The sequence below is a fragment of the Astatotilapia calliptera genome, chromosome 5, assembly GCF_964374335.1.
Source record: "Astatotilapia calliptera chromosome 5, fAstCal68.1, whole genome shotgun sequence".
NCBI classification, from domain to species: Eukaryota; Metazoa; Chordata; class Actinopteri; order Cichliformes; family Cichlidae; genus Astatotilapia; species Astatotilapia calliptera.
Window position 1 is genome coordinate 6,935,134 of NC_137426.1, and position 27,087 is coordinate 6,962,220.

Sequence of the window (27,087 nt, forward strand, 5' to 3'; positions counted from 1 at the left end):
GAATCTCTTGAGTCATTTTATTCCCCAAACCTCTTTTCAAAATTTGAAAAAAAAAAAGGTACAGATGTGAGCTTAATTTGTTTTTCTGTCCACACAAACAACTATTTGCCTTGCATCATCTGAAATGTTTCTGTTACTGATGAGTTGTGTAGTGAGTGGTGCTGCATAATGTTCAGGAGTTGGGAGTCGAGTGCAATAGAATTAATTATGACACACTCTAAATGTGACCTAAAAACAAGGGAAATCAGTCCAGAGTGATCCTCGTGTAAAAATGCAGTCTTTGTTCCTTTTTCTTTTATGTTGATTTAATTGCAGTTTTGCTCAAAAATACAGACTGGTGACAAATTAAAAGAAAAACAGTCATAGTAAGGCATACCACATACCACCAAGACAGCTTCAAAGCAAGTTCCCACCACTTTCCATGATCTCTTTAACTCCAATGGAGGCATTGGACACCTTTTATTGATGAAGATTAGTGTTAGGGTTAATGAATAATTGATTTTAAGATTTTTCACTTAATTTGTCACCCATCTGTAGTCGACCGGAGGGGCAGTGTGACTGGGTCAAACCTTGAAAGCCAGAGGAGAAAATGTAAACTTTTAATTGGCTCTGCTATCTGTGATAATTCACCCAGCACTACATTAAACCTACATTAACTCGAGCCAATACTTACCACAGTGTTACCGATTTTTATTCAAAAGGGAAATCACGCTGTTACATTAAAAGCTGCACTTTGACTTTTTTGTATTGGCTCATATTACTAACATTCTGCCTGTAGTGTGTTATCTCTGTGAAGTCACTCGATGAAATAATTCTGTAAAGCCTCAGACTTCTTAATATCCCCTGATGTTGCTTTAGGTTTTGACTGTGTGTTTGATTCTTATTGCCAAATAATGTCAAAGCCATGTTACCACAACACGCATACTTAACCTCTTCTGTTTTTAAAATTCTGATTTAAGTTAAGTGCTAATCACATGACTGCTTAGAATGTTTAAGGTTTGATTATTAATTATGCCGCACATTATTTCCCCCCATTTGGAAACACGAGGCATGAATAGAAGTTGTGTGCCTGTAGTTTTGCATTGGAAAAATATCGATAGTCTTGGGCTGGCCCTGGGAATATGCTTAAGCTATGTTATGTATCTTTTACAGTGTACATATGTACCATCAAATTGCACACAAATCAATAACTCTATTCGAAGCCGGATGTGTGAAGAAAAAAATATACCTGTACACCATTTGTAGTAAAATCATCAGCAGTGTAGTTACCATATTTAGCTTTTTGCTATATTTCATACTGATTGTAACATATCCCTGAAAACACTTGTTTGCAGTGTAATTCGAAATGCGTGAAAAGGGAATTGTCATTTGTTTACTAATAAAAGATTTCCAAAAATAAGTGTATGACTGCAGCCTGTAGGAAGTGTTCTTTCTTTTGTGTGCAGATGTGTGCATTTTGATGTTCCTTAGGATACAGTGACGGTGTTAGTGACTGTTTATGCTTTTCAGTTAGCAACCAGCTGCAGGGCTATATATATATATATATATATATATATATATATATATATATATATATATATATATATATATATATATATATATATATATATATATATATATATATATATATATATAAGAATGACACTTGAGATATGTGGTTGACAGGCAGATGGCTGAGAAGGAACACACATTTAACAACCTCTGAATACTTATTAAACAGAAATATATACAAAACATTCAACTTATTCAGTGGTTGAATTTTAATAGCACATTTTTGGGATTGGCGGCACGGTGGTTAGCACTGTTGCCGCACAGCAAGAAGGTCCTGAGTTCAATTCCACCATCAGGCCGGGGTCTTTCTGTGTGGAGTTTGCATGTTCTCCCCGTGTTTGCGTGGGTTCCCTCCGGGTACTCCGGCTTCCTCCCACCGTCCAAAGACATGCAGCTTGTGGGGATAGGTTAATTGGATAATACAAATTGTCACTAGGTGTGAATGGTTGTCTGTCCCTGTGACAGACTGGCGACCTGTCCAGGGTGTACCCCGCCTTTCGCCCTATGACAGCTGGGATAGGCTCCAGCGCCCCCCGCGACCCTGAAAAGGATAAGCGGAAGCGAATGGATGGATGGATGGATGGATGGACATTTTTGGGATTGATCAAGTCAATATAATGAGTAGAAATTCTGCACTATGTCTACATATTTATACATCTGTAATAATTTAAGGCACATCTTTCATCACATTCAGAGATGCAAGCAGATCCCCTGGTTTAATTAGATGTGACCAGTGTTCAGTAGTCATTAATTTACACCGGTATTCAAAACATTCAACATGTTGGGACATGAGATCACAGTTCATTATTGTGCCACCATGATTTTTTTTTCCATTTTCTTTTTTTAATTTTCTGGACTACACAATTCAAGTTGATTTTGATTTCCAACAATTGTTGCAAGAAATAATCTATGAAAAACAATCTCATTTTCCCTGGATGATTGAGCATGCATCAAGATATGAAAAACTATATATACTATATTTCAATATCTCACCTGCTCTCTTTAAGAAAAATCTAACAAACTGATAGAAGACATTCATTCAGATTTTGGTCCATACTGACGCGATAGCATCACACAGTTACTGCAGATTTGTCGCCTGCTTCTTTAAAGCAATATCGGAGACTAATAATATCACTCGCACAAGAACTATGTGTACTTTTTACTAACTTTGTCATATTTTGCTGACAATAGTTAAGTACTTTTATTTTAGTACGGTGCATAACGACGACTTGTACGGTTGATTTGTTTTTATTTGTTGATAATGTAGGGGAGACCGGGGATAGTTGTAACGTGGGTCAGTTGTAACACTTCCAATTTCTCCAATCAGGGCTAAGTTTCAAATGATGTGACTCATCCTGTGCATGCCCAATTCAGTTCTGCTATCACATGTGAAAAATCAGCACATTTTGTCAAACACAGACAATTTAACACGAAAAAAAGTAATTTGTATGCCAAAAAGTTTTTCTACTTTATTTCAATTTCTAATAGCATTATCTGCTTTGCAGTTAAACTCATCAAACTTGAATTATGTTATTTGTATGTCTATGGGGATATATTCTGTGTAGGTCTTTAGTGCTAATGTTTTAGCCGTTGGCTGTAATGTATAGGCTATAGGAGTCTGGGTCAGTTGTAACAGCAACAGTCTGGGTTAGTTGTAACAATAATGCAGATGTTACAACTTACCACACTATTACTTTAACTTATATTAAACAAGTTGGGGCAACGACATCAGCTGAGAGAGGTTCACTGGTCACATTTGTATATGCGGTTAATGCCATTGGCAACACAATTCCTCCACTGTTTGTGTTCCCACACATACATTATGCAGACCTCTGTGTCAGAGATGGACCAGTAGGAAGTACTGGTAGTGGAAATAAGTCAGGATGGGTGCAAGAAACAGATTTCCTCATCTTTCTGAAGCACTTTGCAAACCACACCAAGGTAAGCCCTGAAAAAAATAATGGAATTGCGATGCTGGTGAACAACTACATTTTTTCAGCTTCATTGTTATGTTCAAAATTGGTGCAAGAGTTGTAGGTTATAATGCCCACTGAGCCAATGAGGCCAAACTCAAGGAAGACCAACCAAAATTAATGAAATATTCATTTGCAGAAAATTCCATAATTTGTCTTTTTTGGGGGGTTGGAATATGCTCAAAAGTTAGATTTCTGCATTCTGTCACACACACACACACACACACAGCTACATAAATGGCTCTAAGTACAGTCATGTGTTGAATAAACAAAGATTACATGTTAATATTTTGTTAGTACCCTTATTTCATTGTGTTACATTTTACCCCAGGATATGTTACAACTAACCCAGACTATGGGGTTAATTGTAACATTTCACTCTTTGTGTTTGAGACCATACCATGCAATGGGTAACTGTGCTGCAGAGAAAATAGCTGCACTATTTAATAGCAGAGACATGTAAATACTTTGCATTACATTTTGAATCCACTACCTTAAAAGAGCTCCAATTTACAGACAGAAATGTCAAAAATGTTACAACTATCCCCGGTCTCCCCTACTCGTTCTAGATGTTAGCACTCACTCCACCACAGCGGGTGACAGCAGGTAAACTTAGAAGCGTAACTCTTTAGGCTGAAATTAAAACCTGCATGCTTAAGCCACGTCCTTTCGCTGGATTCAGGTTTCGTGAAAAACGCAGGTGGTGTCCCCACCAGCCCTGGGTGCACCCCGGCATCACCCACCCGCCACCTCCTCCCTCTTCACCGCCGGGCGGCTATGCAGAGGCAGTGACGTCAGCAGGCTGTCTCTCACTCCCTTCCTGCTGCATCACAACAGGCGTTAGTAGCTCGAGTAGCAGTAGTTGACCGGGGGGACGGGATATCCACCGCTGATTCATTGATAAATAAACTCTATTGACGCTGCAATACTCGACAACATCCTAACACGGGAACTGGTTGCAGTGCGATAATCCCGCTCCAGCTGTTGGGACATGGCCAGGCCGGAACAGGTTCTGCTCTTGGAGCCTCAGCACGAACTGAAATTCCGAGGTAAGAGGGGAGGGCCCGGTTGTGGCAGGGAGGAGGAGTGGGGGACCTGCCTCTGTCAGCGCTGTTTGGAAGGAGAGGGGGGCACTATTAGGGAACCCATACCGAGCGGGGCTGCAGTGCACATTTTCACAATATAGCCTTCATATGAAAAAGCGAAGGCTGCCCTGAAAGGACGGCAGGTCAGCTGACAGCTAGCTGCAAAGCTAGCTGGATTAGCTCTCAGCGGCTAGGTTAGCCAGGCCCTGTCACACATTTGACCTGCACCAAGTTTCTCTAAAGCGGGTTACAGCTACTAGACACGAAATGTTCACCCATTTAAAAATAGCAACTATAAAAAAGATGACACAAGCATAACTGCTCTTTTAGTTCGCCACCTTTCATTGTCCATAAGCTGCAACATCCTTAGCATGTCTGGCTGGCTAACATTAGCTCCTCCTCTGATTGGCTGTCTCGCTCTGCTGGCCAGCCAGCTGTCATTTAATAACTTGACAGCTCACAGGACGGAAAAACTGGGCAACCTGTGCAACTTAATATGATTTCAACTGTGGGTCGTTAAAATTTCCTCAGTCCTTATCGTTTGGACTTTTGAATCAATAATAGATGTCTTGGTGAGACTCGGCATTTGGCTGCAAAATGTCACATTTAGGCCCAGATAATGTTACATAAACACATATGGTACATTTGTACCTGCTTTGGAACAGATTCTGGAGTTCCTGCCATAGTTTGAAACATTAAACGTTTTACTTAAAACTAAGACGCTGATAAATGTAATATTTATACTTGTTTTAATGATACCCTGGTCTCCCAAATGCCTGAATGGTCAGTGTTATTTCGTTTATGAGGCTTAAAGAACAACAAATTACACTTAGTTGTCTTAGCAAAACCAAAAAATAAATTAAATGCCAACCTTTATAATATTTATCACTGAGCTTCAGTGTAGTTAAATGACCTGCAGCCCTCAGCAATTTACACTGTAGCCACTGTTTAAATCCACTCAAAACTATCAGTGCTTGAGCCAGCAATTTGTTGAAGATAGTAATGCCTCCACTGCACACTTGTTAATTGCTTAAGCATTAATATACACTGAAAATGATGAGTAGAGCATAACCAGAATATGTCCCAATACTGTTTTGTTCTTACGTCTCTCATAAGATGCCACACTTTTCACTGTGTTAGCTATGATAAGCTCCAACCTTCCCACAATCCTAATCAGATAAACTGTTTAGAATGTAGGGTGAGAAAATAGACACCAAAGTGCATTAGTTGTTTACATGTTTGCCCAATAAGTGAAAGATCCCTGGGGGTTGAGTCAGCAAGGGCATTTGGTGTAAAAACTGCCAAATCAAATACGCAGAGCTACTCTCTGTAACGACCCTTTGTGAGTAAGAGAGCAGCCGAATGTTGCTTTTTCGTCTTCCTCTTCTTCAGTTTATTATCATGCTTCCATCACAGCCACATAACAAGAGCCAAATAGAGAAATTGTATTTAAATATTGATTTGTTGTCACTTTTACCACTTTAGTCCAATCTGCTCAAGAAATTTTATTCAAAGACCCAAAATTAAGAATGTGTTAGTCCACCTCTCATTAGGTCTTTAAATTCCCCGGCCTGCTATTTGGCTCTCCAGTTCCTAGCTTCAGCTCCATTTCATCTTAATGACGACGTGATTCAAAAAATATTTTTAAAAAGGGTACACAAATTCATAGCGTAAGTAAGAAAAACTGATTCAGAAGTATTTAGATTTTTGACTCAACAAGGTTGGAAAGCTTCTTTGTAGTGATTTAGGGTAATATTTAACTACAAGTTCATAGTTTTAAAACATCGTACCAAGAGGTTTGGCTATTCTTTAAAACCTCACTCAGATCCATACCTCGGTTCTGCTTTATTGGAGATGAATAATAAAGAATAGAGAAACATATTTTTACCATAGAGCGTATCACCTGGTTGTGATTGGAACATGAACAAAAAGTGAAAAACACCATCATTATCCTGCTTTAACCATTCATATGGTTGTCGTGCAGTACAGTTCAGTGATCTGTAGCACGGTGACTCCTAATTGCAGCTTCATTAATGGCTAAATCCAGATCATTGTCTTTGCTCATCCCATGGGAGTACTGAACTAATACCATGATAGTTCACATAGTGGCAAGATATGCCTAGCACCACACAGCTGAAGCTCTTCTGAACCTCTACTCCTAATGTTTCCCATTTCAGCTGTTGATTGCCTTTTGGGGGGAAGATGTGGGTCATATTTGCTGTAAGAAAATTCTCTCATAGATTTCCTTTGAGGATTTTTTTGAGTTCTATGTCTCATCCTTATATAACCTCCATGTTTCAGCTACAGGTTCGTTTGGTTTACTTGTGACTATTTACACAACTGTGATTCTGTGTCTATATAAGTGACCCAAAATAGACTATGTGCATCAAAGTAAAGCATTATGTCACCCAGTGTAACAATGTGTCTTATTAACAGATTAAACTAGAAACTCACTATCAATTGGAAAGACTGTTGCTATGGTTACCTATAGTTGAAGCATTGGGTGGATGTTTGGGGTGTTTGTTTGTTACATGACTTTAGTGGACACACATCGCTTTTGGTAAATTCCTTAGCTAGAAAACACAACCTGTAAGGAAATGTAAGAAAAAATATAAGAAAAATAAAATCTAAGTAAAACTGAACAAATAAAGAATCTCAGTAAATAGAAATCTAGTAGAATGAAGTAAAATAAGAGTCATAATAGGTATAAAAATAAATACAGGTATTGTGCCAAGATTTCCTAGAGAAATTGTTCCAGTACCTGTTCAGTAAGTGGTGTAGGTCCATGTGTAAACTAGTTTTTTACATAAATGTAAAAGTAAACTGAAGATTAGTGCAAAATTAGACCATGAACCATTTATATGTATCAAAAATATTTCCTTCATTCAAACTGTATGTAGCTAAATCAATTGCAGGGAAAATCAGTAGGTCGGCAGTTTGTATCCCGGTGCAATCAGTTTTTCCAGTATTTGGTTGAGGGGTTCTGTCATCTTTAATTCAACTCTGTCTTTCATCAGTCTTCACTTAACCTTAGAGATCAGTTCTCTTTGGAGGCCAAGCCATCTGTTGCCGGACTCCTCAGATGATATATCTTCATGGCTTTTTGTGATGATTGATAAGAATCTGAACCTGAAGCCTGAAAGAATCCCACATTACTGTATAAAAGTGTCTAATAACTGTTGATCTTAACCAGACAGAAGAAACTGTGTCTTATTGTAAATGAAAATACCACAAATCACATGCCTAGATGTAGGCATGCAGTGTGAAAGCTCAGGAAATACAGAGTGGGTTTGTTAGTAGCAATTTGTCTCTGGTTTTTACAATCTCTAGAGTAAATGCTCTTAAATTCTAGGCACTGGACTTTTTCATTTCTACCCATTTGAATTTTTTGTCAGGGGTAAGGGTAGCAAACCACCCCTTGGTTTTTATCTCCTACTTATAAAATCCAACATCGCATGATGACAGCTTCAGATATCAGCTTCTCATAATAGTTTTTTTTTTTTAACGACCATTTGTGGCCTCTGTGAGTTGGACACTGTCCTGAGAAACCTTCAGGAAGTAGTAGATCAGGTGTACAGTAGTCAGTGGCGTGAGTCCCTTTCATTAAAAGCCTTTAGATCTTGAGCCAAGCTTGTGAAGCTCTGAATTTCCTCTCTGTTTTTGCTCAACAGGGAGTGGAAGTGTCAGTTGCTCTCAATGTTTGCTGAGCTGAAACTTTACCTTGAATCTGGTGTATGTGCTAATTCTGAAATAGCTCCGTGCTTTCATACAGGGAGTTAGTGTGCTTCTCTCAACTGCAAACTTTACCATTACCATAATGGCTACTGTAGGGGACTAATTTGTAGTTTCATCAGAAAGCTTTACTTGATAAAAAGGCTTTCACGATTGGTCAATGTGGTTCGTAGTTGTTGATCAAAATCACAAGACGGAAGACTGTTTTGGAACTTGGAAATTAGCTGGTCAGTAAATGCTGGTTTAAAAGTCTGCACTTTCAGATCGTTTATTGATATATTTTCATCCCTCTAACCATGATATGTATAATAGTAACTATATCTATGACAGCAAAGTGAGAGGAAGCATTGTCTGCAAATAAATGTGGATAGACATGGTCATTTATGGACATTCTTTGCTAATATGGTTTTCCATGATACTGTAACATTCCATTCCATTAATCTTGCTTTCCATAAGGCTGACTGTAAAGTGTGTGGTATTGGCAGCATATTTGCTAAGTTTGGGAAGTCATGCAGCCATTCATCATTGCCCCTCGCCTGACCATGAATTGGCACAGCTCTTACTCAAGCTACTAGGGAAAATACAGGCATTAGTATATTATAAATATTATATTGTACGAACGTGATAATTACGTATATTGTAATAACGTGATATTATGTTGTTCAAACAGGAAAGTATATTGTACAAACAGGAAAAGTATCTTGTTAGAACAATAAACTTTTCACGTTATAACGTGATACACTTGTATTTTTCTTTTGCCTGGGTGGCAGCTCTACGCTTCCGTAGTTATCTAACCTATTTAGCATGTACTTGTTTAGGAGCAACAGTCTTCAGAAAATTCACATAAAAGTCTGTTAGGTTCTCAAAACCCTCTTAAAGTATTTTAGGGATTTCCTTGGGGGGGATCCCCTCGTTGAGTCATAAATGAGATTTGGGGCATTTAACTTGTACGGAAGTCAAATTACTGAGCTCTTTTTTTTAATTGTATATTATGCATTTCCACTTTCACTTGTCTAATTTCAGTTTTCTTGCACCATGTAAATACATTACTGGGGCTAATTGATTGATTGCTTACAGCTATATAAACTTGCTTGTTATTCCCCTGCTTTTCCACCCCTTCATTTCATATTACTCTGTCAATTTTGGACATCATTTATTGTCCAGAATTACCTTCACTTGTGTAATTTCATTTAAAAAAATGCTGGAAGCTTTACAAAGCAGTTAAGATGATCCTGGAGGATCATCAAGGACTCCAGTCACCCCAGCCATAAACTGTTCAGACTGCTTCCATCAGGAAGGAGGTTCTGCAGCATCCGGTCCCGTACCAGCAGACTGAGAGACAGCTTTTTCCATCAGGCCATCAGACTGCTGAACGCGTCATAGACACCTCAGCTTCACTACTGGAACTTCAACATTATGCACTCCACACTGTATATAAATGCCACTTGTTTTGCACATATTCAACTCTGTATATTTTATATATTTTATTATTATTATTATTATTATTTTTATTTATTTTTTTTATTTTATTTTTTTTTTACTATTTAATTTGTAAAAAATGTGTATACACACACACACACACACACGTAGGAAAATATTTAGTATACACATCCAGAAATGCATACACTATTATATATTGTACATATATTTATTAGTTTCAGGTTGGCCATTCTTGTATTTTGCTCGTTTGTGTTGTTGTGTTTGCACATCTCTGTTGCTTGTGGGGCTCGCACACAAGAATTTCACTCGCATGTGCTGTGCCAGTGTGCCTGCACATGTGATGTGACAATAAAAGTGATTTGATTTGATTTGATTTGAAGATGGGGGAGAAACTATAACAGAAAAACATCTCTGGAGTTTTGGAAATACATGTGCAAGGAAGAAAAGAAAAGAAATTAATAATGACTTCATTTTACTTGAATAGCCTTGAATTTAATGTTGTTAAGCAGAAAAGGGAAAGTGTGTAGCTCTGCAATCCAAGGGAATATTTTAAAAACTTCTTCCATGCTTCTATTATAACGGTTATAGAGTAGCCCATTTCAGACTTGTTCACACTCTGTGTAGTCACTTTAGTTTAGCCTGATGAATTGAATGGGCAGTTATTTACACATCTGTGCAATCTAATGTCACACAGATTTTGTATAGCTTTGTTAGGCTAACGATCCGATCTCTCCCTGTGCATACCTCTGTTGGTGATGCCTGGAAACTTCAGAGCTACAGTCCATGAGGAAAAGCAGCATTATTTTCTAATAGGTTGATGGCAGCCAACAAGGCAAATATTGTGCAGTGTCGATCAATGGAGGTTTCTCCATTATTGATAAATGTGCAGAGCTTAATGCAGCCACAGAGATGTGGCCTGCATCTCCAATGCTGGCTGTAATTAGTTAAATCCAAACTGCATTAGCTGCTCTGTTTTAGATAATGCAGTAGTAGAAGATTTATATTTATGTATGATTTATTTTGTATGTACAGCGTACCTTTCAGTTTTCTATTAATTGAATAATTGTTTTTCTTAACCATGAGGGCAGTGTAGATAAGCTCCATTAGTTTAATTGGCATGAAAACTATTTTTATTCCGATTATGTCAGGTCAAATGAAAAAGCCTTTACATTTCATGCAGCCGATTTGTTACATCACATTAGACTTTGATAGACCACATTCGAATGTCTCACACATACTCACAGCCCTTTTCCTCTATTATTTACTTTGTTTGAAAAGGGTGCAGTCAGCTTGTTCTTGTTTGTATGTACAGTGTAAATGTGCTTCTTGGCAAAATCTTTGGTAAATATTTATCAAAGAATAAATTGGTTTGTAAATTCATAGTACAAGGTAGTGCAACTTCTCAGTCAAGTGAAACTCCCACACTTGCTTCTGCGTCGATGTGCCAGTTTAAGAAAATTACATTTAAATGATTGTTTCTCAGAAACAGTCACATTATAGTGTCTGTTATCATGTTTTTTCCTCACACTGTTGCTTCTTCTGTGCAGTTGATGTATCTTTATTACTTGGCTCATTTGATTTCATTAACAAGTTGCTTTCTCATTGTCCTTATTTATCCAAAGACAGACTTGTCAGTCTTGTCAACACCAGTTTTTAAGTGTCCACTGTGTTTACTTTCCGCACAGGTCCATTCTCAGACGTGGTCACCACAAATCTCAAGCTCTCCAACCCTACAGACAGGAATGTGTGCTTTAAGGTGAAGACGACAGCGCCGCGTCGGTACTGTGTGCGGCCAAACAGCGGAATCATCGATGCAGGCACCTCAATCAATGTCTCAGGTAAGGATTCAGGGAAGTAGGACTGAGTCAAGTTTATTCACTCGCTGCTTAAAATGGGGTTAGGGTTAGCCTGTGATAAAATGACATGTTAGATCATCTGTCTCAAGTCTTTTAATGGATTGAACAATCATTGCTGCTTATGTGTGAACTATACTGCTGGTCTGTATACATCTGGGAATAATTGGGATCATTATTCTTTCAACAGAGCACCTAGTAAGTTGGGATGGATGATTCTTATACTTCTTAAGAAGGATAGACTTTATACACGGTAACTTACAGAACTCATTGGTTGTCAAGTCAGTATGAAGACAGTGTTATCCATATAATATATAAAGAGATTTGTTCTTGTTACATGAACTTAAAACTGCAACTGCGTGGTATTCCTCCCTCCTCCTTCCATTTTTAAGAAAGCAGGTACTGGCTAATGTTTCCATGTGTTCACCGTCTGTCATTTACAGTCCCAGACTCATTTTACAGTGCACCCTATCTGGTGTCAACAACTGCAGACTGTGTCAGTGGTGCCTGCAGTCAGCAGTGACAAACCAACTGAGTCCGCTCTGTCTGTTTCCTTCATTTTCCAGCCTTGTTAGACTGAGAAGGGTCACAGGTTAGAGCCTGAAAATGAGTTTGCTTCTCTGAGAACGTACTCACAGTGGCAGCTGTATAGGCATAGTCTGTGGTTACTTTAAGTCCTATGTCTTTAGGGAGTACTCAGGCTGTATTGAAGCAGGGTGTTTAACAGGATAGAACTGAGGCCTGGGCTGTATTGCAGGACATGTGGCTTTAAAAAAAGAAAAAGAAAAGTTGAACACATGCGTTATTTCAATGAAAAGCGGAGGATTATTTAAGATCTTACATACATATTGTAAAGTGATGAAAATTTTTTTCATCACTTTACATTTTGGATTAATTTTTTTCTTTTTTTCATTAGTATGTGGTTGTGTAGAGTACTAAATGATAGCTCTGTGGCTCTCCTGTTGGTTTGACATCTTTTATCACTGCAAGTGCCCATTAGCACAGTGCTGGTTTTGGCCAGTGCACTTTAATCTCCATTTCATTTTGGCACACAGAACACCACTTAATACATATGTTCTTTATTTATAGTTTAAAAAAAAAAGACTTAACTAAATATTGCTCAGTAAACAATGCATGCTAATTAAGACTAATTTACATGCCTTGTTGTGACTTAATACTAAAGGCAAAAAATGAACTACTATCAACAGATGTCATAGGTGCTTAATCCAATGTACAATCCATCTACAGTACATTTAGAAGCATTTCCTTTCTGAAAATAAGAACACAAACATCCTGCAAATTTTAACATTTCCATATATGCTATTTACAAGGTTAGTAGTTTGATTTATCTATTTGAAAGAAGAGACTATTTTTTTTACTTTTTAACCTCCTGATTTATTTTCTAAGACTTTCGTTTTAACTGATTTTTTTTTTTTTTTTACACATTACTGTGAATTTAAGTATACGTTAGTAGTGTTGGTTCACCCTAAAACACTGATTTCATTTCTTTAAATGAAACTCAGCATTGACTGAGACAGCCGTAATATTACAGAATAGTTTGAAATATAACTTCTGGAGTTTTGCGAGCAGTTGTTAGCTGAATGTTGACATTTTCAAAGGGGTATGAATAAGCATAAGCCACAGTTCACAGTTTTCAGTAATTCTGAGGTGGTGGTATTACCGCCATGCACCAGCACAGGCACCAATGAGCAATATGGCTGTTGAACTCAAGAAATTCAAAAAATGAAAAACAATTAAACCTCAACTTTCAGATTTTATGCTTTGTAAACCTCGAGATTAGAACCGTCGAGTTTTGTGTAATAAAAAAATATAAAGAAGAGTTTTGTTTATTTTAAAGAAAGCTTCATGTCAGTGTGTTTCATTCCTGGTCTTAAAAGCTCTCTGAAACACTGGACTGTTTAAGAAGTCGAAATAAACACTGCAAGTTGCTATACCAACATTACTAATAAGAATAAACTTTTCTGTATACTGAATGCATGAAAGGTCTCTCCCAAAATAACTTGCCAGTATCTGCACTGGCGATATGACCAAAATCTCATATCCCGATATAAGAATTCTATCGTCCGATAACGATATATATCACACAAATGTATCATTTTCTGTAAATTCTGTGAATCTCGGGCAGCTCGACTTGCGGGAAGTGTTTCCAGCTACACGTCATGTAGCTGGAGTCGAGTGTTTTAACCGATGTATGAAACGATACATTTTTAGACATAAGTAGTAAAGGCCGCCGTTTTCTTTGTGAGTATTTATTACACGGCGTGCTGCGGGGAAAAGCCTGTTCTAACGTTTGAGTCTAAGGTTTATTTTTTAGCACCTGGCGGCTCTTTTTTACTTCTCATCCGTAAATGATCTGCTCTTTCACGTGATTCAGTTTATTTTTGAAAAGTCTCAACAGGATCTTGAGCTTTATTGTGAAAGGTTTATGTGGAACATAAACAAGCGGACACGCGATGCTGTTACCGTCGTTGTTGGTAACCACAACGCATAAAAACAGACGCTTGTCCGTCCGTAGTGTGGTTATATAAAATATAAGAGAAAGAGAGAACTTTAAGAAATTAATATAGCCCCTACAGTGACCATCAAAACGATGAAAAAATATTGCCGTAAAGAGTTTATTTTGCGACACCACGAAACAAACGATAGCGTAAAATGAAACTATAGATGTTTTTTATATCGTCATCCGATATATATTGTTATATCGAACAGCCCTAATCTGCACTGAGGGACGAACTCAAACATTTCGTTCGTGTCACACTCCTATAGCCTCTGTTTAAGAGGATTGCAAGTCATCTGTAACTTGTTTCAGTCCAGTTTGTCTCGTATTTCCAGGATGTGCACAATAGTTGCACAGACATCCTTGTGTACCACTGCATACCTACAAACCCATGATTTGCCATTTGTTGGCTTAGCAGTGGACTCGCAGTGCTTTTTGAAGCTCAGCTTTGCTGTAACTGTATATGTTGAATGTAGCTACAACCACAGGAATGTTTCTGGTCTTGATTGGTGTTATGTAGCAGTATCCAGTGGAAAAATATCTGGCATAAATGTTTAAAAAATCCTCGAGTCCACAAATATTGAGCTTGTTGTGGGAATATGTCAGAAGTTCTCCTGACATACTGGGGACAGAAAAGCAAAATACCTTCCCACAGTAAAACAAATAACAGTTTTGTTGTCGCTGCTGTCCGAATTGGTTTCATTAGATTGTCTTGTTCTCGTTTCCTCCATGCCTGTGTTATGACAGGACATGAAACTGAGTCTCCAGTCAAGTTCTCATTCATTCAGTAGTGACACATGGATTTGAGTGTTTATGGCTGTGATCTTTTCTAATATTCACATTAGCTTGTTACCTACCAAGAGTCTTGTAATTGAAGTTGGACTCTAAATAGAAGCTGATTCCATGAAATATGTGGTGGATTGAAGTGCTGCTAATGTTGGGATATTTCTCACTGTGATATACACATGGTGGTGTAGTCGGTTACTTTTTCCTTTTGAAATATATTAAATAAGACAGACCCAAGAGAGCACAATCAGGAGTAAGAGCCTGCTAACCTGAGAAGTCTGAATAAATATACATATTTATTTATATTTTATGTGAGTTTCATCTTATATGCTGGTAAATTTTCCCTCTTGGCTTCTTTCTTCACAACTCCCCCAACTTAGTTCTCTTCCTCACTCCCACGCTCCCACACCATATTGTCTCACTAGGTTTGGTGATCTTTGACAAGGTCTTTGTGTTGACTAATACTGAACAAAGTGGCCAGGGAGTGCCCTGTGACGTGTCAGGCTTCTCTTAATGAGATTGTAAAAGGATGCTGTTATAGGTAGAGGGCGTAGTAATGAGCTTTTATGATCATATATCTTGTTTCATATCATATTGTTTTAATAATGTTGTTGGATTCACCTCATTTATCGTCATAATTTTTTGATCATTGCTGTGCTTAAACTTGGATATAATCCTCTATTTTTCTGGCCCACCTTCTGTTACTTAATCTTTGTTTTATTGCCAGACAGCTCTTTTTGTTTCTGTTTTCTTTTTTTAAACTGTTGTATGCTGCAGATAATCCACTTTTTAAGGGGCCAGAGAAGTCTAGTATATTACACACTTACCGAAACTTACTGGCTTTTCTGCTTTTTTTTTTTTTGAATAGCATATTTGTAGACTAAGACCAACAAATACATTTTACAGCAGATGAATGAGTAAATCCCACTATAGTTGATCTCCAGGGCCTGCTTTACAGGAGCCAGTAGTTGCTTGTAACTCTGGTGTGAGCTGGTTTTCTCAGAGGACACAATTAATTAGTGACAGGAGAAATTTCTTTTAACCACCTCTTTTAACTTTCACCTCTCTAATGGTTACATTCATCATCAACAAACAGGCTGGCAATTACCCTTCTGTTTGACCGTGTTGATTACAATTAGCCTCTTTGAGTTTTATAAATTATTGCCCAGTGTGAAGAATACTAAATCATGCCATTAGCAGAAGTAGCTCTTGGTGTAAAGGTGTAATCAAAGGGGGTAGATCAAAGATGATTTAAATCACTTTTTCTCCTACTGAGGCTGTGCTTTTTTCCATCTCAAGCTTTGACTCAGGATCATTTAATGTTATTCAGCGTTGCTTAAAGAACTTGCAAGCTTTCCTGACTCTATTTTCTTGTATTGTCCCCTTGGACCCAAGGTAGATGGCTGTGCAAATTGAGTCTGACTGAAACAGGACGTTCTCAATCTGTTCATGCCGTCTGTTTCTGATTTGCAATATTGAGCTACACTGATTGCTGTAATGGTGCACTACATCACTGAGGTTTTTCACTCTAGGGAGACTGGGGATGTGCCACATTTGAACACTGCCCTGATAGCTAGGCTGTTTGTTCCTAGGAAAAACCAAAGAATCATGCTGGCATTGTACTGATTTAAAAACATCTTTCAATTATATTGTGATTTAAAACCTGTAGTCAAAGGAGTAAAACATTTTCCATCAATAGCCATCTTCATCCTCTCTGCAATTCAGTCCCCTATACTAACATAAGAAAGGGATTGCTGTATATCATTGTTACAGCTCCTCTCAGTGACTGGAATAACGTCAAATGAGCCACGAGTGGCTGTGAGGACTGATGTGGTGATGGGCTAAAGGAGTATTCCAGCTCCACACCTGCTTTCTGTTAGACTGATATGTAATGTTAAAGAAGAAAAAGACAGAGTTGGATGCTGTTAGAAAAATTACCCCTGAGGATTTTTGTAGATCTGTCAGTGTTTCGCCGTCATGGTAACATGAAGAAATCCTCTTTAGCCCCCCCCCCCCCCCCCCTTTTTTTTTCTTCATCATGGGCAAACTCAGACACCCTTTGCTCAGCCTGACAAATACACGAGATGCACAAGTATATAAAAACTCAACGTTTTCTCTCTAAGCTGGGGACTGAACATTAGTTTAGACAGAAAAAGTAACAAAGTTGGGAACCAAAATTTTATTTATTTATTTTATTGCCATGTTTCACTCACAAATCATAATCTCTTCCTACCTGTCTGCGGAAGTTCCTGCACGTGATTCAAACAAGAGATGTGTTTTCCCAGCTCCCTTGGGGATGGGAAGTGGCAGTGAGGTTTGAAAAATGGGGAAATAAAACTGAGGTCTTCGCGACAAAATGAAACGATAGTATTCTTTTTGGGGATTTCCTGGGGTCTGGGCTGGAGCTTTGGTAACTTATCCAAATTTTTCCTTCTATAAATAATAATTCTTTCTTTACTGTTGTAAAATTTTTCCTTTCTTTGCTTTCACATGCGTGTTAATTGCAAGCACCTTTTCAAACAGCATTTTCTTCTTTTTCCTTTTTATTTATTTAGTTTATTGATACTAGAGAGTCTTATAATTACAAGACAGTACAATTTAAAGAAAATATTCAGAAACAATTTTTGGAAGCAGACTAAATGTTTTTACTTTCTGTGCTGACATTAACTTTCTGTTTGTATTTCAGTTATGCTGCAGCCTTTTGACTATGACCCCAATGAGAAGAGCAAACACAAGTTCATGGTTCAGTCAATGCTAGCACCTCCTGACATGACTGACATGGAGGGAGTGGTGAGTGGGTCTCATTGTTCATAGCTTTTAGCATGTGCTTATTTTTACGTGCATGCTTTAAAACAGAAATACTTTGTACATAGATGCATTACAGTTATGCATATATAGGCATGTGATAGGATTAACCTCTTCCAAATATACCTGTTAAAATAAATGAGTCCTAAATTCAACATATGACACATTACACCATATCATTATTTAACTAAAACTAAACCAACATGCAGAAGCAGTGTGTGAAAAACTAAGTACACACTTACTACTTTCATATGAATTTAGAGGGTAAGTAGCAGCCAGCTGTTTGCTAGTCAAATGCACTTGATTAACTGACTGTTATCGAGTGTGACCACATCTATAAAAGCAGGAGTTTTGGCAGTTTGCTGGTCAGCACAATGCTAGGGAGGAACAACCTGCACAAAACGTCATTTGGTGATAACCAAAGCATATCAGCACAAACACGTCATATCAACCTTCAGCCATAGTGGGGCAAGGGTTATAATTTGGACTTGTATTGTAACCACAGGACCTGTGTACTTTGCAGTCATTGAGTTAACTATGAACCTCTCTGTATACCAAAGTATTCCAGAGTCAAATGTGCATCCAACAGCTTGGACAATGATCCCAAGCACAGCAGTAAATCCATGAAATAATGGCTGGATCATTGCAAAACCTTGATTCTTTTCTTTTTCAGTCAAAGTCCAGATCTCAGACTGAGTGAAATGTTGTGGCAGAACCTTAAATGCCTGCAAACCTCAATGAACTGAAGCAATGTTGGAATAAAAAATGGACCAACATTCCTCTACAACTATCTGAGTGACTGATGGTGTCAATGAATGCTGAAGGTTATTGCTGCCAAATGTGGATCAACATCATGGGGTGTAATTAGTTTTTGACACACTGGTTCTACATTTTAGCTTGATTTGTGTTAAATAGTGACACAGTGTAATGTGACGCTTGTGCCTGTGTTGAGTTTGTATTCAAATAATTCTAAAACCTAGTAACATTTTAGTTTTTTATTATGTCCTAAAACCTTAGAAGGTGTACTTTTTTCACATAACTGTGCATACATTCAATTTTACTGTGAAGGAAGAGGCTGTTAATCTACGCCCTTCCCACACTTAATGCAAGCCTGTGCTGCAGTGCTGGCACGCAGCAACAAAACACATTTAGCACAGTTTAGTCATAACATCATGTGTGGTCTGAGAGACATCTTTGTGATGACTGGCCCACATTTAAACACCTACATACTTGTGTAGCTATCTCATTAATATGACAACAGGCATCTTGCGAATTTGTTTTAATGTAGTGACACACATGAAAATGCATAGAATCAACAAGAGGGACGGTTACAATAGACATGCTGTATTAAATCAGAGCTTGAATTCTGGTGGGGTTTTGTGGGTTTTTGTGCAAGGTTGTGACTGTAACACAAGTTAGATGTGAAAGCAGATTTTTAAGGTGGGGGTTGTAAGAAGAGCACAAGTCCTGTTGGTGACATGCTTCTGTCAGTTGTTTGTTTGAAACAATATGTGGAGTCAGTGAACAATGGACAGACTACTCTCATAATGGTCCAGTTGTTGGTGAAAATATGTAAGATGACCCTAAGCATACTTGATATTTAAAACCAGGCTGAGTCAGTATTGGATAAAGCAGTACTCAGAGATGCTTTGCCATACCTGGAAATTCCACACACTTTATCTAATCCCAAGAGAAGTGTAACTCCATTTGGTATGATATTTAAACGTGGGGAACCTGGGATTATATGCTTGCTTGGAAATATTTTGAAGTCTGAGAATCTTTAAAGCACTAACATATTCTAAAAGATAACTCAAACAATGCAAAGACTTGGAAAACAAAACATGCATATGTGGTTATTGCCTAAAATGGACCATCAAGTTTCTCAAATTCTACCAAAACCTAGTTTAGCAAGGGCACATTGGCAAAGCTCAAAGTGTGTTACTGTAACACACATGACAGCACTCTCTTCTGTCTAAATTAAATTATTATTCAATTTACTCTGAATAGTAATTGCATAATTATTCAGGCTAAATTCCTGGTTTTAATAAAACATGGAAAGAAAGCTGTGCCGACAGAATACATAAAATGACTAAAGAGAAATGACTTCACCTGAGTGCTCTTAAAGATTGAAGAGCCAATTAATAAATACAGTGCTATATTCCAAGGACACATGCAGTTTATGACCCTTATCTTTGAAAACCCAAATTAATTCACAAGGACATTTTGTGTTAATGTCCACTTATTTGTGTATTTCTTTCTTTCTTTTTTGCAACTCTGTCTTGAACCAAAGAGAGATTTAAACAAATTATTAATAAAGAATCAAGAATTATTTATTTGGCTGTTTAGCTACAATAAAAATGTCTTTATGGAGATGCAGAATTTAATTACATTTTTTTCCAAAAAGAGTGGAAATACTGTATGCAATCTCACCTATTAAAACACACGCACACAAAGCCTATACATCTTGTTTTCTTTTCATCTAGCAGCTAGCTGACTTTATTTTACTCTGTTGCTCTTTTTCTGTTTTTATTCACACCATTTTTTAAAAAATATATATACTTGTTTATTAGTGAGGGACATCAATGCATGTTGTCCATATCTTTTTCTTTCTACCTTTCTAGTGGAAGGAGGCTAAACCAGAGGAGCTGATGGACTCCAAGCTGAGGTGTGTTTTTGAGATGCCGACGGAGAACGAAAAAACGGTATGCACACAGACCTATCCCCTTTTCTTACCATGCATGTGCGTTTGTCTCCTGCAGATGTGATATCAGAAACAGTTATGTTTTTATCATGTTTTTTATTATTCTCTAAGTGACTGTAATTAGCCCAAGAAAGAGTCCAGTGTTTAATTTCAGTTGTGAGTATGTCAATCACTATCTGAAGTCACTAGCCAGCTTTTTTTTCCTACTGTGCAGCCTCTTTTTTTTTTTTTTTTTTTTGTTATTTTTGTTTTGGGGTTTTTGTTAATGTGTCGCAATGGAAAGCGGCATTATATATTAGGTGGTGTTTATTGTTGTTTTCCAGTTCCCCATCTTGCTATTGCTCTGCTGTATCTGCCTTCTTTATCCTGTATCTATCAGTCTTCATCTCTTTTCTTCTTTTTGCTCTCTTTTACCACCCCGGGTTTGTTCTTTTTATCGAGCCGCTTATGTTTGAACATTTTTGTAGCATTTCCCTCCTCATCATCTTCTCCATCTTGTCCCACTTTCCTCTACATCTCTCTTCCTGCCTCAGCTGCACTCATAGCCATCAACAGCCCTTCAGAGACTCTCACATGTGGTTTATTGTTGTTGTGATTCCTCTCAGACCTCATATTCCGCTCAGCTGCAGAGACATTATTTCGTCATAATATGAGTTGAGAGAAAAGGGACCTGTGGTAGTTGTTTTCAATTCATTATGAGCTGAGAAATACATACACATGTCTCCCAGTTGGCTCTGTACACCGCAGAGTCCGTTATGGAGAGATAATGCTGATAGAAACCAGCTTGATCCATTTACAAAAGGCACCCCTGTGTGAACTCTCAGACTGGAGAGGAGGTTTTGTGTGCATGCGTGTGTGTGTGTGCGTGTGTGTGTGTATATAGAGCAAGTCCCAAAATGTAAACACAAAGTTGTACCTGTGTGCCAGCAAAGACATCATACAGAATCACCATGGAGATATTTTAGCATCAACAGTCAACTTACTGCATTACAACTTTTCTCTCTGTAACCCACTTACAGCATGATATGGAGTCCAACAAGATGATGTCGTCCAGCTCGCTGAAGTCAGAGTCCTCGCTGCCTGTGAAGTCAATGAGCTCCACCCTTGATGATGGGGAAGTAAAGAAGATCATGGAGGAGTGCAAGAGGCTGCAGATGGAGGCTCAGAGGCTACGGGAAGAAAACAAACAGATCAAAGTGAGTAAAATGACTCAAGACTGTAGACACAGGTCTTTATACAGATATTACGGGCTGCAAAGGCTTTACTGAAGGGAATCAGTTGGTAGTAATTCCAGTTTGTCATTTCAAGCTCAACACTTTCCAGCGTGTTAGTGTTACAGTACAAAATGTTACATGTCTTTATATTTTGCTGTCAAAGAGCCAAACAATATTTATTATAGTGGTCTTGAGCGAGTTCTCCAGGCTTTTTGGTATTTCAAAGTTTTTGTTTGGACATTGGCTGCCTTTTCCAGTCCTTGTACCTCACCATTTTGATCCTAATCACACTGCACAAGTTTCAGTATTTCCAATTTTCCTAGCAAAATATGATTGGTGAATAATGGAGAGTGGCTCAAGACTTTTGCACGGCTCACAAAAATATAATTTTAGCGGTGGCTCAAGTGGGACATCCACTAATCACAGGGTTGGTTTAATCCCCCTGCTCCATATGTGCCACGTGCCCCCTAGATTTATGGACTGAATAATTTCCCACAGAGTTAACATATGTAAACGTGTAACTACAAATAGTTTTAGTCTTGTAAAACAAAGAGGGACAAACAGGTCCAGCTTCACATAAAGACTCTTGGGCATTGTCAACTTACAGATTATAATTATTTGTAGGTTTGGTATTAGAGCTTAATCGGGCCAATGAAAATATTTTGCTTTGAGGCTTGACTCAAAAGCAGAAAGTGATATTCTGCTGATTAAACAAAGAAAACCATCTCAGTCATCAAAATTAGCAGATGACATCACTGAACATCATGAATCACCTCTGTGTTGATTATTTTTTGTACTGATTGATAGCTGATTGATGTTTACAATCAAGATAAGCTAATTAAGTAGAAGTGTTTAGTCACACAAAGTAGTGTCCTCCACCCAGGCCAGTAACTCACAATTAAGGTTTGCATGGAGTACAGCTGCTGATATCTTTAATCGGTAGCAGACCTAAAGGTTTAAAGCTTGTAAGCTCGCAATTTTGCAAATCAATGAGTATGCCATCAGTCACTAGCATCATTGGTTTCAAATTAGTTTTTGTAAAAGTTCGGTTCAAAATCACACACGCACACACGCACACACGCCTACGCTACAGACGTCCAAGAGTGAGTTGTCCTCCCTTCAAACACCACCGCCTCCTCCCCTTTAAGTTCTTGCCAGAGGCAGAACGACTGTTGGCTGCTCCTGCGGCTGAGATTAAACTAACAGAGAGCCCCCCCCCACCCGCTGCTGGGAAATGAAGTGTGTTAAACCCTGGCGCCTTGTGCGTTCCTTTGAGGGTTTGGGTCAGATGAGCATTTAAGCAGATCCGATTTCTCTGAGCTAATAAATAAATACTCTTATCTTATTAACTGATTGACAAACCGACCATTTCTTAACCCATTGTTGTCCTTTCTTATTTCTCGTTTCCACATTCCTTTTTCTTTATTTCACTCACTCATCACTGCTTCCCTGTCATTCCCTTCTCACACACATCCTTTCATCATTTCATATTTATTCCTTTCACTCCCCTTTTTTCCCCTTTCCCGTGTCCCCAATTCAGGAGGATGATGGTCTGCGGATGAGGAAGAGTAACATCATGTCACCTCAGCACCCCTCAGTCGCGATGAAGAAAGAGGAAGGGATGAGCGCCCGTACGGTGGCCCTCATTGTGCTCTTCTTTGTGATGGGCATCATTGTGGGGAAGTTGGTCTTGTAGAGCACAGTGCAGTTCGGTCGGCCGCAGCATGGGGATGAAAACAAACACTGGATTTGGAATTTTGGATTATAAAACGCCATATGTGCTGGGTAGGGGGTGGTACTAGTTTTGATTCAGTCTCATTTATGTAAAATAATTCAAAAGGTAATGTATGAGGAAAAAAATGAAGAAAAAAACAACTTGTCATGTTATGAACAAACCTACTGTTACAGGTCTTGCCTCTACGTAATCATCACATTGTCATTCTGGCTCTCTTCCCAAAGTTTCACATAATAGAGTTGACTGGTTCTGTGGGTGGGAGAATGATGGAAACATGAATTAACACTTGTGATTCAGACCAGTGGATTTTCTAGCACTGGCGAAGTAGTGTTGGTGCGATTGAGTCAGTTTGCAGTCGTGCAAATGTCATTCTAGTGTATTGATGTTTCTTTTTCTAAGCGACGGAGGCCAGAGCCAATGTATATGAATACAAAATCACCCCACTGTACAGTATATCCAGGTGTTCCTTCCAGCGAAACCCCCTTTAAGGAAGGGATTTACCAGAGAGATGATCCACACAGTTGGGGGTTTTACACACACACACAGGGCTATCTCCTCCAATCAGAGGCTTTGTAAAATCAGCTCGTCTTTGATTGTATGACAACTTTGAGCAGTGTATGAAACACTATGCCGTAGGTGTTTTCTTTCCTCATGACCTTTTTTTCTTTTCACTCTACCGTATTTCCCTCACTTGTCACTCACTGCTCACTGCATCCTCCGACTGTCAGAGGGGGATGTGTTTGATTGCATGCGTTCACGCAGAGTGTTGCATCTGGACTTTTGAATCTAAATTAGCTGCTTTTTATAATGGTGATAATATAATGTCATTTGGCTGTAGGTTTGCACAACTACATTTCTGATTTTTTTCTTTTGTGTTTTGTTGCATTTTTATGATTTTATTTTGAGTAATTTTGTTTTGTCGTTAGGTTTGATGCATTTAAGAATATTGCAGCTACCTGAAATGAGGATTAGATCAGTTGTGTAAATCCAGATGAAAGTCTTGCCTTGTGACCTGTTGGGGTGCAAGTTATTCTCAGGCCAAGTTGGAGGTGTATTATGTACAGACGCACATACACAAAGCATGCGTGCACATAATGAGAAACCATAAAACTAAAAGACGGTGCATGAAGGAGGAGTGGTTTTATGTCACTGACAACAGAAAACCACGTTAAGGTCCTCTTGCAATGTCCAAACACATTAAGCTTTGTCCTTTCCAGCTCTTTTCATTCTCTCATATTGTCCTTTAACCATACATTTGTTTATTTGGGGCAAATGTATGTCAGAGATCAGCCGAGTGTTTTAAGCTGCCTAAACCTGCTTCCCCAGTTGATGAGTTTCTTTGCTTACTCACGCTCTGCAGGTCTCTGTTCAGTTTTTTTGGGGTGTTTGTTGAGCATTTTTCTGTCACTTAAAATGTTAAATCCTCACTGCATTTGAAGTTGTGTTCATTTTAATGCACTAAAGGTTACGAGTGTTTCTCCTTTGAACTTCCTGCCTCACATGATGCTTTCTTTGGTTGTTGTTTTTCCATGAAGTGAAAGGTGGGAAAGTATACAGTCAGCTACAGCCTTGAGGGGACCACATGATGACAATGTACTGTTTCCACAACCTTCAGAAATAATAATAATAATAATAAAAAAGAAACATAAAGCATTCTCAAATTGTTTCAGCTCCAAATTTGCATATAACACGGGAGAGCGTTTGTTATTCTGCTCTGCATTAAAAAAAAAACAGCTGGTCATATTTGTATCCCACTTTCAGTAAACTGTTGAACAGACGCAGGAGTCCACTCCCCTTTGCTGAAAGATATCTACGGTTAATTTAGCTGGCGGGTAAGCGTTTAAACAAACACGTGTATGTTTCGACTGTATCTCTATGAAGTCGGTGGGTTGAGGATGACTTGCTGCTTAAAGGGAGGGCAAAGCGAACCTAAAACTAGTCTCAACTTGGGTTCTCAGACCTGGGTCATACAGTGCTTGCAGAAAATTGTTCTTGTTTAGTGAATCCTGACTGGAGTATCAGAACCTTTTTACACAAGAAAAATACCCTAAAACATCAGAATAATCCATTTATGTGACTGAAAATGTAACTTTACCACTGCCCCGGTGCAGTAAACTCCATCAATTTGCTACTTCAAGGCGGATTATACAAACAAAAATGATTATGTGTGAACACTAATCAATCCAGGCCTGGTCGTAAAACACATGACACTGATCTGTCCTGGAGCCTGACCATCACCGTGATCAATGTAAGCAGTTAAGAAACTGTTTTGTATGTATATAAATAAATAAGTCTATCTGAGAAAAAGATTGATATTCCTAGTCAAGTAGTCTCTCTGGTGTATAAAAATAACCCAACCTGGTTGGACTATGTAGCATCTTAATAAATTAAATGAATAAAGCCCCTAAATCACTGTGTGGCGTTATTTCCTGTTACGTATGAAAGGCTACAGTGTGACCATCATTATACACATGTGGCATTTTAAAAATATTTATTCTTTTAAAGTGTCTTTAAAATCAGGGATGGGATTGTGGTAACATTTTAGGGTGGGAAAATATGTTCGAAATAAAGATATTTGGTCTGGAGATGACAAATTAATCTACTGCTCCTTACAAAACTGGGAAGACTCGACTACTAGCAGACAATGCTTAAAAAAAACATTTTGATAGAGACTTTTTTTTTTCTTCTTTTGTAATTCTCTGACACTCAAATCTCGTCACAACCTGGTTGTTAAACATTACCCACAGTGCAACTTAAATGGTAAATAGACTGATGGTCGTAGAGCAGTTTGCTCTAAATAAGCACTCAATGCACTTTTTACTACAAGACCGATTCACCCGGTCTCTCACAGACAGCAATTTAATCCAGCGGTGGGCTATAAATTTCCCCAAAGGGCCATGTGAAAAACTGCTTATAAAGGGGTAAAATTAATATTGAGCAGAACTGAGGTCAGCTTATTGTTATAGCCCTCCATAACAGTCCCAGTTTCTCGTGGCCCCTTGGAAAAATTGATTGCTCACCCCTGTTCTATAACTAAGCACCTTGAATCGGGAGCAAAATATCAGGTTTAGTATCGAGGACACTTCGCCATGCAAACTGGAGGAGCTGGGGATCCATCAGCACTATAGGCAGAGATTACTTACAAGCTGAAGTAGCCTTAGGGAAGGATAAGAATGAGCCTGTCTAGGTCTTGTAATCTAATTTCCCCTTAATTATTAAAGCATTTATATGATTATAAAAGGCTCTGTTATTCCATGTTATCTTAACCAGCACCGATTAATACTATTTGAGGGGAAAACAAGGTGATGAAGAATGAAAAAGGATTTTAAATGGTAGAATTATGACAAGCACTTCCCAGTGAGATTTACTGAGAAAGGTTTTGGTACTTACTCTCTTATCCTCAGAGTCCCGATCTTTCTTTAACCCCAGAGACCTGCACATAATAGAACTATAGTAATGTTAAGAGCCTGGCTTTTTTCCCCAACACTAGCTGCACAGTATGCATGTCCAGAGTCTGATCTTGTCCTGTCCAGCTAGACTTCGATAGCATCTTTGTTGGGATTGGAAAACAGGCTGAAAATCGATCACTGTGCAGCAGGCAGGTTTTTAACCCAGAATCTTTGAGGATTCAGGAAACACTTTTAACATTAGCTTCCTGGGTTTTTCAAACATTGCAGGATATTTATATTACAGA

General features: G+C 38.3%; 1 protein-coding gene across 1 annotated transcript; it reads left to right on the plus strand.

Moving 5' to 3' along the window:
• Positions 1 to 4,159: 4,159 nt before the first annotated feature.
• Positions 4,160 to 25,802, plus strand: vapb (VAMP (vesicle-associated membrane protein)-associated protein B and C). Its single transcript, XM_026166924.2, has 6 exons — positions 4,160 to 4,573; positions 11,467 to 11,619; positions 17,625 to 17,728; positions 20,365 to 20,445; positions 21,464 to 21,640; positions 23,199 to 25,802. The coding sequence occupies exons 1-6, from the start codon at positions 4,516 to 4,518 to the stop codon at positions 23,352 to 23,354; spliced, it is 729 nt and encodes a 242-aa protein (XP_026022709.1). The 5' UTR covers positions 4,160 to 4,515; the 3' UTR covers positions 23,355 to 25,802.
• The last annotated feature ends 1,285 nt before the right edge of the window (positions 25,803 to 27,087 follow it).

Coding starts and splice junctions, on each gene's coding strand:
- vapb (XM_026166924.2), top strand. CDS start 4,516: ATGGCCAGGCCGGAACAGGTTCTGCTCTTGGAGCCTCAGCACGAACTG. Junction 17,729..20,364: donor TGACTGACATGGAGGGAGTG/GTGAGTGGGTCT, acceptor CTACCTTTCTAG/TGGAAGGAGGCTAAACCAGA. Junction 20,446..21,463: donor CGACGGAGAACGAAAAAACG/GTATGCACACAG, acceptor ACCCACTTACAG/CATGATATGGAGTCCAACAA.